Raw genomic sequence first — 20,060 nt, forward strand, 5'->3', positions numbered from 1 at the left:
ATTCAATAGCTCAGCTTTCAGTTTCTTTCAAATGACTCTCACCGCATCTGTTCATTTGGGTCTAGGCTCTTTCTCTTCTCCCTTACTCCAAGCTGTCACTTTCACCATAGCTCTCTTGTCCACAGGTTCATAAAGTGATAATCTCAAATCTCCAGAAAATGCAAAAACACAAAAGATTTTATCTGGTTAAAATGACCAACAGGTCTAGAAATTATTTCAGATAGTCTTCAGTAATCTTTTAGCAACCCTTAAGTTTTCAGGCAAACACCTTCTGCCCTTTCATTATATTTATTTATGCTTCATTCTTAATCACCTTAAACTGGAAACAAAGCAACTGCCCAACAAAAGATGAATGAAAATGCAAATTGCGTTATGTACATACAGTGGAGTACTACTTAGCAATAAAAAAGATAAACTTACTTACATGCATGAGTCTCAAAAATATTACATGGAGAGAAAGAAACCAGTTTCAAATAATTCTATTTATATGAAACACTAGAAAAGACAGTCTACTCTAGAGCAACAGAAGGTAGGGTCAGTAGTTGTATGGGATGGGCATAAGTGTTCTCTGGCCAGAACACCAGAGAAATTTGGGGGCAATGAAAATGTCTATACCTTATTTGTGGTGTAGGTTACATAGATGTATATATTTGTTCAAATTCATCAAACTGTATACTTAAAATGTTGTTTTTTATTGCCTGTAAATTTACACCAATAAAGTCGATTAAGAATATATGTAGATCACCAGATATCCTATTTATTTACTTGGAAAGCTGGGATTCAAACTTAGGTTGTTTGATTCTGGAACCCATGCTCTCAACCACTATGCTGAGTGTCTTTTCTGTTTTAAATAAACACAAAACCTCAAATAAGAAAATGATTATTGAATTTCAAAATAGTCTCTGGAGGAGAGAGAAAGTAAGGACATGCACGCTTGCATGTGTATGTGTGTGCGTGCAGTCGATAAGATTTCCAGGCTTAAATTCTTTTTGGGTATCTTATTTTGGAAGTGGATTCTGAATCCAATTATGAGTGGCTCAAAGAAAATTTCATTACTTCATAGCCACAAAACATTTTTGGCCTGAAAACAGCAATGGCTGTGGTTGATCATCCTCTGTAATCACCAGGCTTAGGGCTTGGAGAATTTTATTTTTGTCTAAAATATCAAGATTTGGTACCACTAAAGACAGCCAAACCCAAGTGTCAAGAGAAGAGTTTTAGAAATAGCTGGGGGAATGTCTAGTTTCACTGAGTTAGTGATTTGAGTTTCTTCAGGTGATTAAACAAAGAGACAAACTTTTTCTTAAATGTAGAAGCTTTTGCATTCTGTTAAAAAATCATACTTTATACTCACAGCTTTTATACTGTACATGAACGGGTAAAGAGTAGTTAAGATGCTGATAGGCTTCAATCAGTTCAGATTTCTATTACTAGTTTCTATATTGAAGCAATTAATTCTCAGTCCTGGGATTTAGGATGCTGAAGTCAAGGTGACCTTGATAATTTGCAAAACAATTTAAGTATTGTTGTGTTTTGGAATTAAGAAAAGGGTGAAGATGTATTCTACTACAAAGTTCTTTATACATTTTATCAAGCCCACTCAAAGTAATTTAATTAATTTTAAATCCCTGAACAGCATTCTAATTCACAACATAGTTTTGCATCCTTATCTTAATTGCAGGGAGTAAAAAACTGCCCAGTATAAAAATATACTTTTAAGGCTCTTTTTATGTATTTTCCATTTTCAAAGCACTTTTTCATTCAACTCAGCCTTCTCATGAGTTTGGTATTAGTTACCTACATTCTGCAGAAACCAAGGTACAAAAACCTTCCCCAAAGGCCACAGGAAATATCAATAACAGACTTCATACTTGAATTTAAATTGTGGCAAAATAACAAAACCACTCCAAACATAATTCTCTTCATCAATTAATTATATCTGGTAAAGAGATAATAGCGCAGTAATGCAACCATTAACATTTTAATTGTTTTGAGGATGGATTTTAAGTGCGAAAGTACATGTATTTAAAACTTATGTACTCTGGGATGAAAAAATGAAACAAAACAATAATCCCCAAAGACTTAATAAATCTAACACTACCTGTCAGTCCAAACTAGCATGGAGAAAAGAACACTCTTCATTTGTAGAAAATATGTATAGACCTCACATATTTTGAAGGCATGAGCTGAACATTCTGATATGGAAATTTTGGATACCAGACTCTACAAGTATGAAGATAAATAATGATCAAGTGGGGTTTGCCCACAGAGGTTCTATATTACTGTTATCTTGTAGATGTTTAGGTAAGTTATCCACTAGACAAAAGAATAATGATAAAATACCTAACGTGTGGAATTTCACTCTTTCTGTAAATTAACAAAGATAAGCTCCTATATACAAGGGGAAATAAATATCAAAAAGAAAGGTCAATAAATATTAAATGAATGTAATTTCATAGAGCACAATGGTATGAGATACAGAATCTCAAAAAAAATCAGGAGACATTTTCAGTGAGCCAAGTCTACTAAGTAGAATCAAATTTGTTTACCCCCCCTCTATTTTTGCATTACATAAGAGAATAAATAAATGCCTTATTCCTGAAAATGGGATTAGGGCTGGAGTCAAGCATCTAATTCTAATATCACCTCTGACACGAAACAGATAAATGACATTTCACTTTGACCTTTCTTCAAAAACATGATGTGCAGATCACCAACTATGCATTATATGGAGCTTTAATCATAGATACCAACATCGTATCAGCTTGCTAGGTGGGAAAGATAGACTATTATTTGTACAGTGAAATAATAAAATATATGAAACTTTACCCTTTCAAAAGGTAACACAATAGAAATCATTTTATATACTCAAAACATTTCAAAACCTTTAGTTTCAATTCAATACATGGCATGCTTAATAGTTTCAGCACTTCTAGTTCTTTTTAATAAGTGTTACAAAATGAAAGCAAGACAGGTAGGTATTAAATATATATTGGAACATCTTAAAATCACCAGGCCTACCAGTGGAAATGAAATAATGACAATTAAAAGTAATAAAGGTTATTAAAAGTTAAGGCCTTGGAGGCTAAGAAGTCATGTTAGACTGTCAATTGCTTTCCCCATGATGGGTGTCAGTTAGAAATTTTTAAAAAATCTAGTAGTTTAGTTGTGGTCAGGGAAAGAGTCAGTGGGGGTAGGGGAGGTTTCAGCAACATGCTGGTAGAAAAAAAGAGACTTACATAGCCTGGGAGGGCAGTGAAATGGAAGGCGTGGTAACCTCGCTCACTTAGTTGTCATTTTTGATTTTCAATGACATTTTTTTCATTCTTTCGCCTAGTAAAGATGACAGAAGGTCCTAATTTATTATCTGATGTCTATTCCTGTTCCTAGATTTAAGAGCGTTTAACTGTATACAGTCATATAATCCAAATACAAACACTTTGAAAAAAAAACTACAGCACTAATGTTGCATGCATCCCATTATAACTACAGCTGCATAATCAAACCAAAGATACGGATTTTGGGGAAAAGAACCAGCCTGCACAGTTTAGGCACTTAAGAGGTTGGGAGTGTGAGATGAAGTTATAGGTTCTTCAGGTTAAAGAACTAGAAGAAGGTAGGAGATCACAATCAAGTGGTAAGTTCTTTCTGAAGTGATATGAGCCATGGACTGCAGCAGAGTCCCCAGAATAATGTCTTCAGCATAGCTGATCTCCATGGTCCACAGATACACAGACAGAGCTGATCAAAATACATCTACTCTCTACTTTATCTGCCTTCTGCTGCTGAAGTTAGGCTACGTTTCACATGATGAGAAAAGTAGCTGTCACTTATCTAACATGACCTGGCAGGTCATTTGGGCATCAAAGAAAAAAGGTATTGTGTTAATGTATGTTTCTGCATGTAAATACTACTGTGGCAAGATCATCAGATCAGGCAACGCCACGGTCCCGACATGCCCCTCCACTTCTGGGTGTACTTCAACATGTGCTGGGCTGGCATGGTGAAGGTGCTCAGGAAATATTTGTGAATAAATAAATGAAGAGTATATAGTAAATTCCTTGAAGAAAATCACTTGGACTGGAAAGACCATCACTCCTACAGCTGATGTGTACATTCTAAGGAGCATGGGGAAGTATTAAAAAGAATAGAAAGGAAAAGAACAGAAACGTCTTTTCATAAGAGGAAAGGAAAGGGGGCAAGGGACAAAAATAAAAATAGAAAACAAACAAACAAACAAACCCAAGAAAACAACAATAACAAAAATTAAAAAAAAAAAACCAAAACAGCTTAATGCCAAAATCTTCAACTGGCATTGCAAATCTTGGTCAGTAGCAAAATACCAGAATTTGGATTTTAGTTCTCAAGAGGCTGAATATTTTATCAGTTATCTCATCTCAGAAAAATACTTTCTTATTTTTATGCACAGTCTCAAGGAGATTCTTTGATACATACATGAGATTTATTTCACTTATTTTTAAAGAAGCTATCTTAAAAGGTATCATCTGAAATGTAATCAGGATTATTCACAAGATGAACAAGTAAGATGATATTTAGTCACTTTCCATAGGCATTTATTTACTGGCTATGTCTAATTTGAAAAATAAACATTTTAATAATACTAGAAGAGATTATTATTATTAAGAAGCAGCAGGGCAGAATAAATCTTAGTTCAATTAAATATGTTAAAAATTAAGGTACCGTTAGCAGAAAAATGTTGATGCGCAGCTTCTATATTGGGGATCCCCTGCCTGTGTGCTAATGTCCCTATCGGATCACAGAGAAAGGAGAAGAAAGTTCTCCCCACTAAGCTCTCAGCAATTTGCAATTCCAGGGTAATTTCACTCTCAGGGAAACACACACACAGTCAGTAGTAGGCCACATTCCTCTAGTTTTTTTTTTCAGTGCCTATTTCTTTGCGAGAATGAGAATCAGGAGCTAGCTGCTGCTTTAGGAGGAGCTGCTGCTTCCATTTTCCAGGCCCATGACATGTGTGTGTAAGCGTGGATTGAGCTGCCTTGACAAGGGCCCACCAAGCCTGTTAATGTGCAACCCCAAAAACCAAAGCCTTGCAACCCCAAGCTCCTTCTGCTTTACCTAGTGAGAAATTCTGGCACTGAAAGTGATGTCCCCATTGCAGATAAGAACCTACCAAACAACTTGCTACATGGCTCTCAGGTATAAAGTTAAATTGCTCACCATTAGGGCATAAAAGCAAGCTCAGGACAGCACAGGCATTTCCAGTTCATTCATACATACATTCACTCAGGCTGAGGACTGAGTTGGGAGGGGCAAGGTTGGGCACCTGTAGTCAATGTGTTTGTAAACATCATCCCTTCCTTTTCTCCTGTCCATGAAAAGCATCGGGCCATGCAATCCATATGCCATGTGTTTCTGCTAAGTAAGGCCTGCAGAAGCCTGCTAACTTAATTGGACGGACCAGCTCTTGCAGAACTCTCATTGCATGAACCTCTTCCAAGCATTAGTTTTTATTCTTTCTGCTTTTAGTTCATAAAGAGTTAGCCCATCTTTCCCAGTTCTAGTGACATGCATTCTCTACTTCCCAAAGCACACTGCTTCTCCTGCTAACCTCTGCCTTAATCACTTTTATTTGTGGGACACTAGGGAGAGGATGGTAATATTTAGAGCAGGGAAGAAACTAATTATTAAAAAAATTCTTATTATGATCATGTTTAGATGAAATATGGGGCTTGCCATCAACAAAATTACAAAACAATTCCTCAGGGAGCCCAGACCATACAGAGTAATTCATCTATGAAAAAGTGAACTTTAATTGTTACTCTTGGCAGCAAACTCAGAGAGGAGTGAAATATTATACTAAATATTGCCACGTGCAATAGTAAAATACTATTTCCTTCTTGCCAGAAGCAGTGTACAGTCCCCTTCAGATTCAGGTTTGGATCTGCTGATTTAGTTTAAATCCTCTGTTTCCTACTCTCCAAAACCAATAGAGGTTTTCAAAAGAACTGCATTTTTATTGGAACCATTTGCTCTTTTTAAGTTGCCAAAAAGCAATAAGTAAAACTAAGACTTGTATTTGGGTTACAGTTGATTCCTTAGCTTCATGGAGGTCAATGTACTTAGTCTGTGAACCTTCCACTAAAAAGTTCACTGCGGTTATTGAGCCAATCAAGGTTTTGTTTTGGTCCCTACCTTCCCCCCAGCCTCATGGATTTATATAGTAGGAGCTGAGAGCACGTGGAAGCTAATGAAAATGAAACATACATATAGAAAGTTACATCCTGGATTTTCTGAAACAAACAAAATTTCAAGAATTTTTGATGCCACCCATATGACTGCAGATCGTAATTTTGAGATCAACGGGCTTGATTTGGGGTTCAGACAGGTCTCTGGGAACCCCAACAGGTATTCACAACTTTCGAGATGTAAAAGTTTATTGAACAATGCTGCATTATATAGTTTATAAGCATAGAAAGGTGTTTGATTATACTCAAAAGAGGAGGTAGATTATTTTTCTGGAAATGAAATGAAGCCTTCAGGGAAGATGTTAATCACTCTAGTTACCTGGCATATTTATAGGTTTTGGCTTAGCACTAGTCTATAATAAACTAGTTGCAAATAGATTTAAAAATATACCTTTCTGAATGAATATTTGTATACATCAGATATAATTCATTAAGGATATATTAAGATACTATGTGTGTGATCCTAGATAGACAACATTATTCCCTTCTATAATAGCGAAGTTGGGGAAGGTAGGGCCCAGAAAAATGAAATGACTTGCCCAGGATTATTGTACAAGTTACCGAAGGACTGACCAAGAACTCAATTTCTAAGTACATGTTCTATTGCCTCTGCTACGGAATACTGTTTTCCATCCATAGGAATAAAAAAAAATAAATAAAATAATAAAAAAGACATTATTTAGGAGTAAATTTAAGATTATAGCTATGATAAAAAGCTTTTTTTTTTGTAACAAGCTAATGTCTTAAAACTTAGATCATCTGCAACTTGAGTAAATATACTAAACATTAGGACATCTGCTTTATGTAATTATTTTCTTTTTATTATAACATGTTATCTATGACAACAAACAAAATGCTTCCTGTTACCAAAACAATGTGAGGGAATGATAATCTCTAACAGTTATGGGAAGACTATTCAGTGTTTTATATATAATTACATAAAGACTGTGCATTATAAAGCTTTATAAGAACTTCATAAATTCCTTAGTCTGAACTTTTATTTTATAGAATGTAACACCTCTTAGAATTACGCCTAGTTTTCTGTTTGTGGAAGTTTAACATATAAAGGCAGTTTACAGAATGCATGGCCTAGTAACTAATAGTGCTATATTGACCGGAACAAGATAAACCAGTTATTTAGGAGGAAATAATCACTGTAGAAGGTGAGGAATTTTTAAATATGTTGTTACCAATATCACCCAGATAATCAGTGATGGCAAATAGTAAACTAATTAGTAGGAGTCTCATAGGTCAACTATACTTGGAAATTGGTTGATTTTTTAAGAAATTGACCTATTATGTAGGGAACAAGGAAATCTGCCTTATATGTGCTACTTTAATTTGAAAAATAATCTGCTTTTTATTTACTGAAAGCTCAAGCTCTTCGGGTGTCAACATAAAATTTGAAGTTTCTTTTGAGGGGTTCTATTTCCTGCTCTCCATTTAAAATGGGGGAAAAATAAAAATATTTTGCCTGTGACAGAATATGAAAGAAGTTCTCACCCTTAAAACCAGCAGCATTGGTTTTCCAGTCATTAGCGTTCAAATGTCCTGCACGGGAAGTCCTGACAATAACATGCTGCACATCTCTCCAGGTCAGAAACGGACTGGGGAAAGACAAGGTAAGAATCATTGTACCAAAAAAAAAAAAAAGATGGGGGAAGCAGAGAGTCACAAGCAATTCAAAAAGCAAAATCAAAATGGCAAAGTACTAAAAACGAAGGGTCAGAACTTTGGGTTTGGAATAAACAGTCTGACAAATGTTCTTTTCTCAACATGGAGAGGTGACATTAGTCTATGGGCAGAAGAAACATAACCTCAGATTTGAGAAATAATATGATATTATTCAGTGTAACTTACTTTGTAAAAGGGTGAGGATTTCCAGTTTCCTCAACAAAATAGCTGCCAATTGTGGTATCTTCATCCTTTGTATAAAAGCTTGCATCATTGCTGAAGATTATAGCAAGCTAAAGTCAAAACTGAAGCCCTCTGGAACATTTTTCTTCATTTGTATAGTGAAGCAATAGATTTGTAATGGACCAAAGGCAATTCTTTAGCCTTCAGCATACATATGGGTGATATGGAAAAAGCCTTAACTGAAACCAAGTCCCCATTTTAAGGCAGGGACAGCTATGGAGTATGTTTTATTTGTAAAAGGTAGTTATTATAGCAAGTTATTGGATATCTATTTCTTATGACTTGTTAGCATTGAAGAGCAAAAAGAAATTATTGGTAGGATATACATTCCCTGGAGAACTGCAATGCTAATCATGAACATACAGAAAACAAGTCAAAGTACAGAGATAGCTTTTGTCTTCTTTTAAAGAATATGCATACATGTATTTACTAGAAGGTACTTGATTAACTGCATACATGAAATTCTAAATTAGGATACTTATTCAATTCAATGTTGAATTTGAGCTATGGCAATCTTTTACTTAACTAAGAAATTTGGCAATTATTCTGCAGGGTTTTCCCCCTTTATTTCTCATCTGCCACCTTCATTTTAGAAGAAATACTGGCCAAGGATGGGCCAGAACATTTGGGGGAGAGGAGAAAATTATTCCCTACATAGTTTGACTGTTCACCCTCATAAATGTAGATGTATAGATCTATGCATAGGGACCTGCCAGGCCTGGGGAGAATTAATTGCAGCTAATTCTTAATGATGGAGCTTGTACCTTGCTTCACCTCAGACTGCATTTTTTTACCACCACACTCACCACATATATGTTTTGGAGGGTGGCCTAATAAACAGATTCTGGCTCCTCCATGTGCCATTCCCTTCTCACAGCCTCAGTTTCCCCACTTAACATGTAAACGCTAATACCTACTTACTGGCATGTGCCAAATTCATTAGTTACGGTACCGTCAAGTACCCTCATGCCTGGCACATAAAAGCTATGAAGAAGTGGCAGATAATAAAACATTGTGATAATTTTATCAACCACAGTTCTCTGACAGCTTGAATATGAAGGAGACAAAGACAGAAGTACTATAAAGTTCTGATACCTTTGTGTTTTTCCTTCTGATCTACAAAAAAGAGTCAGCACTGCCATTTTCAAAGTTTTCAAAAGGGGCAAGATGGGATCTAGACTATTGTGTAGGGTTGCTTTCCCGAAAGATCTCTTATTGATGAAGTTACAAGCCAAATACATGAGCTTTAAAAATATGAAAGACATGAAACCAGAATTATTTTCGAGACACTTTTAGAACCTCTTTTAGAATTTGATAAGATATAAAACTCTCAAGAAAGGAAAGGAGGTTGTAAGACAGGTTCCAAAAAAAACTTTCAGGAGGCAAGAAACTTTTGTTTTGAAAACAAATAGCAATGATTTGGCCCTTTACTGATCAATAATTACTGAATCCATGTGATAACTTAGCATAGTCAATGAACTAATACCAGGAACGTTAGGAAAAGAGTCAGGGGATTATTCTGAACGGCAGTCTTAACAGAAGTTGTTCCAGCTCCACCTGTGAGGTTAACGCTAATGTCCCTTCTCCTTCCCATTGTAGTTATTTGGGTGAGGGGCAAAAGTAACAACAAAGAAGCGCGATCCAGAAAGACATCCCAACCACTTGTTTATGGTGAAGCTGAGTCCTCTCAAATGAACAAACATGTTTTTATTTTCTTCATGAGTAAATAGCAAGACACTAAAAAGTACATTTGGATCTCATAAACATGTCTAAATCAATATAGTGCTAAAAAAACAAAAACATCTAACACGCAGTTATAAGTTTCACATCTTAAAATCTTACCCTTTAGGGAAAAGAAGAAAAGAAACACATTTCCCATGTTACCTGTCACCAAGGAAAGAGTCCTTCAGAAATATCGAGCTTGGGATCTGACCCCTGAGGGATAAGCATTTGCCATGGTGAGCCTTAGCATTAACAAAAATTAGTAACAAAACTAAGGACAGTGTATCATGTACCTTAAGCCGCTATATTCAGGCAGATTTGGGAAACCTCCTGCATTCAACTCTGCCTGAAGAAATAAGTGACTTGCTCTAACGTTGAGTTTCGAAAACTAGTTCTTCTTGGAGTGTGCGTAATTAGAAGGAAAAAATATTCTTCAGGAAGCTGGAACTATACCAGCAAAGAAGGCATTCAGATGATCTTACTCTAACATTTCATAGTCCACCACTGTAGACTGGATTTAATTTCAGAATTCCCTGGCAAACACCCAAATAAAGTGAGCAAGATTATAATGGTGTTGAAATCAGTGGTGTTTCTACCTTCATGAGGGTAACTCTGGCTTAAGAATCAGCATAGGTTAATTTTCATAGACATGATTTTTTAGTTATCCTCTATCTTGAGAGGAATTTTATTTATGGGGAAGTCTGAGTCATATTTTACTTCCTATTTCTATTTATGCTTCCAGGTTTGATGTAAAATGAAGACTAAGTCAAACTTTCAAAGATCTGGTAAAACAAATATAGAGAGGAATTAGAGAAGCGAAGGTTGAACCCCTTTGCTGGGGATGCCAAAGAACACAGCAGTAATGTACAGCTCCCACAAATGATCTCCTCTAAGAAATACCCCTGGGCCCATGTTCCACTGGCCTCTGAAAACCAAGTGCCCTCTCACCTCCAAGGAAAGGAGACTGAGCAACAAGAGCTTTGGAGCAAGCAACATTGAGAAGCCAAAACGTCTCTCTGACCTAGAGAAAAAGTGCAGCATCAACACTGAGTCTGGTGACCACTGCCACCAAATAACCCACATGCAGTTATGCTATGGACTCCTCAGGTTTCTTTCTAGAACTGTCGACAATGATCCTTAAATAACGTTATATACTAAAAAGGTAACTTTTATAAATGTCCACAAGATCTGACTAGCAATCTATGATTCTTCAATCAAGAACATGAACTTTATTTTCTGGATTGTCCTGTGTGTGTAATCTTTTCCTGGAATAATACGTAACATTTATTGAACACTTCTTCAGTACCTGGTGCTGTATGTTACATCCACTATTATTAAGTCATGTTGAAAATCATATCACATAGCTACATTCTTGTTCCCATTTCACAGACGACAAAACTGAGGCTTTGAGTTACACAAAATAACTCAAGTACATATAGGTAGTGGGTGGCAGAGCTGGGGATTCAAACCAGTTGGACCTGGCTGCAGAACCAACATTATAAACCCACTATGTGACTCTCTCCATACACATCCACAGAGATGAAGCAGACAAATGTGCACACTGGTTTGGAAGGTAGTTCTTTAACAAAGTCAAGTATGGTGTGTAGCACCAGGAAAATCATATTATTTTAATAATATCTTATATTTTGTACTATGCTATCACATGATTACATTATAATATTATTGCTATGAATTTGTCAATTGCCTGACTATCTCTGTGGGGTTTATAGCCTGGTTAGACAACTCTTCTCCAGCCTGACCCTCACCCCAGACACTTCAAGTCTTCAGCTGCAAAAACAGAATAACTGACATGATCACTACCTGCCTCTTATATTACAGCTGTGCTCTGAGCAGTTCAAAGTATTCCAGGGACCTGACACTAGGTTTAGAAGAAGCAGGACATATCCCATGGGGTACATTTTGTATAGTGCTTCTTCCTGGGTTTCAAAGTACAATTGTTACCACTTAAACTAAAAAAAAATAAATTAAAAAAAAATCCCCACCCCAGTTTTCCCAGATAATTCTGCACATGTGTGAGTGTTGGTAATAAATCTGTACTCAGTAGTCCTTAAAAACAAGGACCAAAACAAAACAAAACAAAAAAAAACAAGGACCAATTTTACATCTGGGGTGACTTACTCAATTGTTCTTACTAAAGAGAAAATGAACTGTCTTTACTCCCCATCCTTGCCCCCGAAAGAATTATCATCAAAGGCTATTGAATAAGAGAAAATGGACGTACATCTTATTATAGAAAGAGAATTGATCAGTAAAGGCAATTCCAGATAGTGAAAAGTGTTTCCTAAACAGACATTCTTCTTTAAATGAAAGAGTGATTCTGTCTAATACAATGATGAGGGATTATGTGAAACAGATCAATGAGGAAACTGCATGATCCAGCAGCAATCAGCCAAATATCCAACTGGCTAAATATTCAACAATGATGCAAGGCAAAACCAGTTTCCTTTTTGTTTCTTAAGAATGTATAAAATAGAAATTGGAACAAGTAGCCAGAAATTTAATGTCATTGTACAATGCTAAGAAAAAAGCCACAACCCAGCAGTTATACAAAAGGATTCATTGTGAGATGTAACAACAAATATAAGGCAAAAATCTCCACTGAGATTGCTAAAAACATTACTTGATTGCAGTCAGTGGATGCAAATGATGATTCAAGAATAAAATACAAACCATCCAACAAAGGAAATCAATCTCCTTTTGTTAGGCAATGAAGCACCAGAAAGGATCACCAGACTGTCAGTTCCACTCCAAGCAGGAGTACCTCATGAATGGGGGTGCATTTGTTTGGTTTAGTTTTGCTTTGTGTTCTACAGTAATTTAAAAGTTCTAGGCCTACACTGCATTCCAATAATGGAAAGCACAGTTAATTAAAATACCTCCAGATTTAATATTAATAAAAAAATGTAAGTTGTATTGCTATCACCTGGATATCCAATTATGATCCATCCATACCTAGACTAAACTGGGAACAAGAAAAGATGGAAACTACAATGTAAACCACTATGCTCCAAAATGTATTCACCAAATGCAATGAATGTGGCATGATGATGAAAGAGGTTATTGATGTGGGAGGAGTGGGGTGAGGGGGTATACGGGGACCTCATATTTTTTGAGAAGGAAGGAAGGAAGAAAGGGAGGGAGGGAGGGAGGAAAAGATGGAAGAAAACAGAAAATTGGTCCAGGACCATCCAAATAATATTTTTATTCCACTCTCTTGTGAACCAACTCTTTGATATCCTGAGTTTGGTCTAAACTAAAGGTAAAGAAATTTGATCTCCAAATATACTTAAGGAAAGATAACCCCTAAATTATAAAGAAAAATTCTGTCATTTTAATTACAGTGCCTTCTTTTTCTTATAACTCCTAGCTTAATGCTGTAGGTATCTGTTATTATATCTAAATGATCACAATTAAATTTTCTGCAGCACTAAGCAACAACTGATATTTTGTTTGCAGTATCAAGAATTACTTCCTTGAAATACTTTGCTACACAAACTCTCAAGGAATAAACTTTGAGGAATGATCAGTTGGAGGTTTATTAACTTGAGACCACGTGGGTTGAAATCAACTCATAATAACAAACCTTTCCCGGGCTCTCCCTTGTTCACTCAAGGCCCTCCAAATTATTACCCCGAGACTATACATCCCGGTCATTCTAAAGGCCTCTCTTTACTCAATCCATAACCCGGAATTTAAGTCTGCCCTTCAATTTTTGTTGCCAGATGTAAAAATCTTCTGAAGTCAACAAAATGCGGCACTACGTGAGCTTCCTCTCTAATCTTATCCCCTAAAGATGGTGGGAGACCCAAGTCTGGGAAGGAAGTTGGAGTGCATGGCCGACTCACCCCTTTCCTCTAATTTGGTGAGCCACACCAGCACTTGGCAAAAGTAAATATGGAATTGTGGGCTAAATGACCCAGTCCTGGGGGAAGACATTGTTACTCCCATTATTTCTATTTCTCATTTAAATCTGGTATCAGAATACTAATAAACACATTCTCAAATTGCATCAGAATGGTGTGAATAGTGTTTTGAGGTCAGGAAGACCAGGGCAGAGGGCTACATCACAGTGTGCTACTTAATAATTCCGTGATGATGGACAATTTATTAAACCTCTCTGGCACTAGGTTTCCTCAATTGCAACGTGTTGCTGCTACCATTTACTCTGCAGGCTGTTCGCAAAATTGGAGCTAATGAATATAAAGTGCTTGGTGTATGAGCCTGCCATACCATAAGAATTCAGAAGGACCACTTTCTGAATTTACATTAGAATTTGACTTATCACCACTTAGTCAAGCTTTCTTTGATGTTCCTCGGATTTAATAATACAACTTTTAGTTTCTGTAACAGTTGAAAAAAATAACATTTTCAGCACCTTAGTATATTTCTGCTTAGCAAAATAACAATGCTACTAAGATCTGTCAAAAAGATCTGGATTTAAGAAGCTGACGGTGTAGTAGGCGGCAAGTTGACTGGGGGGGCAGTAGATGTGTTGTGGACTCATGTAGGGAATCTTTTGAACCCACAGTGTTGTAACAGATTGTCCGTTGGAGTTCTGTATTGACGACTGCCCACTGAGGTCATGTAGAGGCTGAAATATTATTTAATATTAGAGAGTTACATAGTATCAAGTGTTAGAACGAGGGTTACAAGCATACTTATTCTCATAACTTAACTGACAGATTTGAAGTATTCATGATACTTTTTTACGTAGTGCAGGCATTTGCAGGGTTCTTACCTCAGAACCCAGCAGTCACCTTTGAACAGGTGACAAAAATAGTTGCTGCATTTTTCTTATTACTATTATTCTAAATTACTTTGCAATCTTTTTCTTCCATTTTTTTTCATGTTAAATATGGAGGATTAAAATGGCTGTTTTACATATATACTTCGTCCAATGAAGTATATATATATATATATACACACACACAAACACACATACATATTTTTATTTTCTTCCCCCTCCTGCTGTTTTTGCTGTCTGTGTCCATTTGCTGTGTGATCTTCTGTATGTATTTCTCTTTTTTGTCTTCTCATCTTTCTCCTCTAGGATTCACTGGGACCTCTGAAGTGGAGAGAGGTTCCCTGTCAATTGTGCCACCTCAGGTCCTGGTCTCTGCTGCGCTTCACTCTCCCCTTTGTTTCTCCTTTGCTGCGTCATCATCTTGCTGCGTCACTCACTTGCACGGGCACTGGCATCACCAAGCAGGCACTCACTCGGCTTGCCAAGCAGGCACTTGTGTGGGCACTCGGCTCACCAAACAGGCACTGGCTCACCACACAGGCACTCACGTGGGCACTTGGCTTGCCACGCGGGCAATGGCTCGCCACAGGGGCACACACCTGGGCACTTGACTTGCATGTGGGTACTGGCTCGTCGCGCACGCACACTTTCTCTTTTTCTATTTCACCAGGAGGCCCCAGGGGTCGAACCCAGGTCCTCCCATATGGTAGGCCGAGGCCTTATCACTTGAGCCACATCTGCTTCCTGGTATATTTTTTTAAACCAAGGATTTTTCAATCTTTAGCTTTAATTTTAAATTTTAATGAATCACTAAGCACTTGGCATTCCAGAATTTGAAGTAAATGCTACTATGTCTATTTTAGGACTTATTGTTTATTTTTGTCAAGACCTAGCAGTACTTCTAAATTTTTAGATATCTATAGTGACAAAAGGTATTTAACACTTGCATACACCACACAAACATTGAAAATGATGAAATAAGATTAAGATAAACCTATTACAAAGAAAATCCTGGAGACTTCTAAGAACTCTATGGCTGAGGTGATTGGAATGAGAAAAATAATTTTTAATTTCCTGATGTATTACATTAAGAAAACAAAGTTGGCTTATGACAAAAGGAAAGTGGGATGGATTTTAATAACAAAAATCCAAAAAATCCCAACAAATCTCATCCCTGTTTCCCTGTCTCTCTAGTGAATTAAAAATACAAGGTATTCATTGGTCAAAAACACTAGGCACATACTTTTCTACAAGACAAGTACTCTTTTTTTTTTTCCTCTCAAGGCAGCTCACTATTCAGAATCTCAACCTCCAGAAACTATGGTAGGAAATGGGATAAATTCCAACATTCCTTTTTATTATCTTCTTTTACTGTAGATGTTCAGATACTAACACTTGGTATTCCCAGACTACCTGATAGGGAGGGGTGCACATAAGTCAAAGTTCTGACTAATAAAAGATACGTTGGAGTCTGCTGGGGCTTTCTGAGAAAGTGTGAAACGCTCCTGTTATAGGCATTGCCTAATCCTGCTTCATTCTTTCTTTCATCTTTTTATCTGGAATGTGGATATTCCCAGCCTAATGGCTACTAGAATGGAGTTCCAGCAGCCATTAGGAAAAGACCAAGAGCATTTCATAGACTTTGGTTTTGGTAGCCTCGAACTTCTGGACCAAAACCTTGACTGCCTACTTGTGGATTTCTTATAGAAGCCATTCTTTCTTGCTATTGAACAGAAACCCTAAAAGATGTATTCCTGAAATTAGGGAGATGTAGATAGCATTTACTGAGTGCTTCACCATGTGGCAGATACACTGTGAAAAGCACTCTATAATCATACTTCACAAGACAGATACTATTAATACTTTCATTTCCAAATCAGGGGCGTCAAAACACAGAAAGTTTAATGGTCTTGTTCAGTGCCACAAGATAAGCAAAAGCAGTCTTGACAATGAGGCAGTCTGACTCCTAAGTCCCAGATCTGAGCTGCTTCACGACTATTGTGCTGAACTGGAGGAAGGGCCACAGTGGAAGAGCCGAGTTAGCAACGCCTGTAGGGATGAGCAGAAGGTGTCGGAAAGGATTCTATTTCCACCCAGGATACTTGGGATAACTCTCTGCTAGGATATTGGAATTGGGCAGGGGTTTTTGTCCATCATCCCAACCTTTAATTGCAGTTTTGAGAATCTTTGTGCTGGATGCTAAGCAGTGAAGAAACTATATCTCATCCCATTCTGTCTGCAGCCAGAGGTTCTCAATGAATAACTTTTTTTTTTAAAGAGTGGAAACAAAGGAAGGAAAAGAAAGAGAAGGGAAAAGAAAGATAGGAGAATAGAAAGAACAGAAAAAAGGAAGAGAAGAAAAAGAAAAGCCCAGAGAAGAAAAACAAAAACAATATGGGGCCTATAGAAAAAAACTGTGCAGAAAAAAAAAAACACCCCAAAACACTGTTTTTAGGTATTACAGGAAGAATACATCTCTGAAAATCAATTATTAAATTTTAGAAAATGATTGGGCATTCCCAATAGACTGAGGAAATTGAAAAGGAGAGAAGAGAATATAAAAGACAATGCACATAAATAAAGCAAACTGAGATACTGAAAAAAGGAGCTGAAAGAGATTAAGAAAGATTATGAAGAGTATTAAGTGGCATGAGCAAAAGCAAAATTTGCACTGGAGGGAATGAATTGTTATTGGATACGCTGGAATATAGAATTGATGAGAAGTAAAAATTTGAGAACTTCTCACATACCACACATATTTTTTAGGAAAATAATGAAGAGATGACAAGGAAACACAAGATGATAAGTATGGGAGACAGAAAACAGAAATCCAACGTAAGAATTCTAACTTTGTCTTTCTCTGAAGACCAACGATTTACTGAGTCTTTACTATTTACCAGAGGTTCTACTAGGCGCTTTACATACATCACATCATTTAATGAAGGCAACACAACCCTGTGAGGTACACAACATTATTATTTCCTTTTTACAGATGTGGAAAATAAGGCTTAAAAAGGTTAAATAACTTGCCAAAGATCAGATAACTAATAAGAATCAGAATAAGGTCTTGAAATTCAGGTATTCAGACTCCAGGACCCAAGCTTTGAAGTGGACTTTGCAGGAATCAAAGATATGTTTGATGAAAGACACCCAAGGTTGGCTAAAAGGACTCAATGTGTTTCAAGAAAAATTAACGAAAACAGCTCATCCTCTAGACTCACCCTTAAAAACAACATTTTATTACATTTATAGTAAAAACATCCTAAAAGCTTCTGTCCAACCCCAGCACCAACCACAGGTTCAGTAAAAGTGAGAAGAGGCATGTGTAGAGAGGTCACATCTGAGTTCAACTTCATCACACTCAGGAGAACAAGTTCCAAAGTAGGGTTCAATGGCAAGGCCCTGAACTCCAGAGCCATCTGTCATGGCTGTAGGACATGGGTTTCTCCATAGCTCTCAGGAGCACTACTACGTGGAGCTGTATCTATTTTGGCTGCCTCTGAGATCCTGCTGAGAACTGTGCAGGCTTGACCCCTCTGATGATCTCCCTACTCATTTTGAAGCCTTTTAGCCATATAAACTCATTTGTCTTTACCATTTCCCCCTTTTATTCTAGGACTTTTCTAGTTGCATCTCCAGCTGGTGCTTGGTAGTAATTCCCTCAATGCCAGGGAGGCTCATTCCCAGGAGTCATGTCCCATACTGGGGGCAAGGTAATGTATTTACATGGTGGTTTGGCTTATAGAATGGCCACATTTGAGCAACATGGAGGCTTTCAGGAGGTAACTCTTAGGTACCCTGCAACTCTACGCTTAGTTGAAATTTCAAGCACACAGATTCATAAGCATAGTCATCAGTGTCAAGGACCAATCACTGGATCACCCTTCTTCACTGGTCTTTGCCCTTGAACTTGGGGGATTGTTGCTGCTCCACTGGGGAGTGCAACAGAGTTTCTTGGAATGGGAACTCAGGACTCCCTCAGTTGTTGTGTGAAACTCTGCCCACTATGTCAATACCCAACGAACATCCGAACATATCTATATACCTTATATACATGCCCTGGAGAACTCCCTCCCACCCATACATGCCCCATCAATGACACCCCACATCAGTGCTCTTCCCCTGCCATAGATAACCCCTCTGTGATCCAAAACTTCTTCAAAAATGAAGTCTAATATATTGCCAAATTCAATTAATAGGAAAATGAAATAGTAATGATAGGCTCAAAGATTAGAAATAGAATACATAGTAATTTAGAAAAACTAAAATAAATTGGGGTATTAAATAAATGAAAAACATCATAAAATTTTTTTTTTACATTTTACCTTTCATCACTGTAATAGTTGTTGCTGTGTATGTGTGGCAAGGCAATCTTTTCCATTTTTAAAAGTTATGTCTCCAAAAATGTGTTAGGTCATAGTAAAGTCCTATATAGAATATAGCAGACTCCCATATACCCAACATCAAACCCTTTTACCCCTTCCCCAACAATGATCTTTTCACATGTGGATGTTACATTTGCTGCAACTGATGTACAGATATTGAAACATAGCTATTAACCATGGAAATTTTCTAAAAATTAAAAAAAAAAACTCAAAAAACAAAATAGGATTCTTGGTTTAAGACTTTGACTGGAAAACTATTTCTCAGAGACAATGAAAGAACAGCTGAAGGGAATGGACACAAAAATTTTATATTAAGTGAGTGGTCCTTCATGAGTAAAGGCAGCAGATACATAATTGCAAGACTGAGAAACTATACCAACCTATTCTACTACAAACACACACCGTGCAAATCAACAGAAAACAAATAATTCAAAGATTTATTTCAGCTCATGAATAAGTAAGTCAAAATTAAAAACCCTAAAATGTGTAGAAGTTGTTATAAAAGACCCAATAATGAGCTCTCAATAAAATTAAAGACAATAATTGTTTTAACAGAATTCTTTGGAGAAATTAAGAAAAATAGTGGTAGAAGATGAACTAAAGTAGAAAGTTGAATAAATCCAGATTATGATATTAAAGATGTGGAAATAGGTAGATGGGGCAGTGAAGTAAATATAATCTAGATTTACATCACAGGGAGTCAAAGGGAATAACACCCCTATTATAAGATTATATATATATATTTTACAAAAAAACCCAGCTTTGTTTATTTACAACTATCCAAAACAATGAAATATAAAAACTAAAAATGGGGAAGTGGGCTTGGCCTAGTGGTTAGGGCATCCGTCTACCACATGGGAGGTCCGCGGTTCAAACCCCGGGCCTCCTTGACCCTTGTGGAGCTGGCCATGCGCAGTGCTGATGCGCGCAAGGAGTGCCCTGCCACGCAGGGATGTCCCCCGCATAGGGGAGCCCCACACGCAAGGAGTGCACCCCATAAGGAGAGCCGCCCAGCGCGAAAGAAAGTGCAGCCTACCCAGGAAT

General features: G+C 37.0%; 1 protein-coding gene across 6 annotated transcripts in view; it reads right to left on the minus strand.

The window, feature by feature from the left end:
* PCSK5 (proprotein convertase subtilisin/kexin type 5) overlaps positions 1-20,060 on the minus strand; it is a 434,041-nt gene that overhangs the window by 193,251 nt on the left and 220,730 nt on the right. For all 6 annotated transcript variants that reach the window (XM_058301654.2, XM_071216671.1, XM_058301655.2 and 3 more), the window contains exon 10: positions 7,731-7,834. In XM_058301654.2, coding sequence (XP_058157637.1) covers positions 7,731-7,834 — 104 coding nt within the window. The remainder of the gene's footprint in view (positions 1-7,730; positions 7,835-20,060) is intronic.

The sequence above is a fragment of the Dasypus novemcinctus genome, chromosome 8 (genome assembly GCF_030445035.2).
Source record: "Dasypus novemcinctus isolate mDasNov1 chromosome 8, mDasNov1.1.hap2, whole genome shotgun sequence".
Lineage (NCBI taxonomy): Eukaryota > Metazoa > Chordata > Mammalia > Cingulata > Dasypodidae > Dasypus > Dasypus novemcinctus.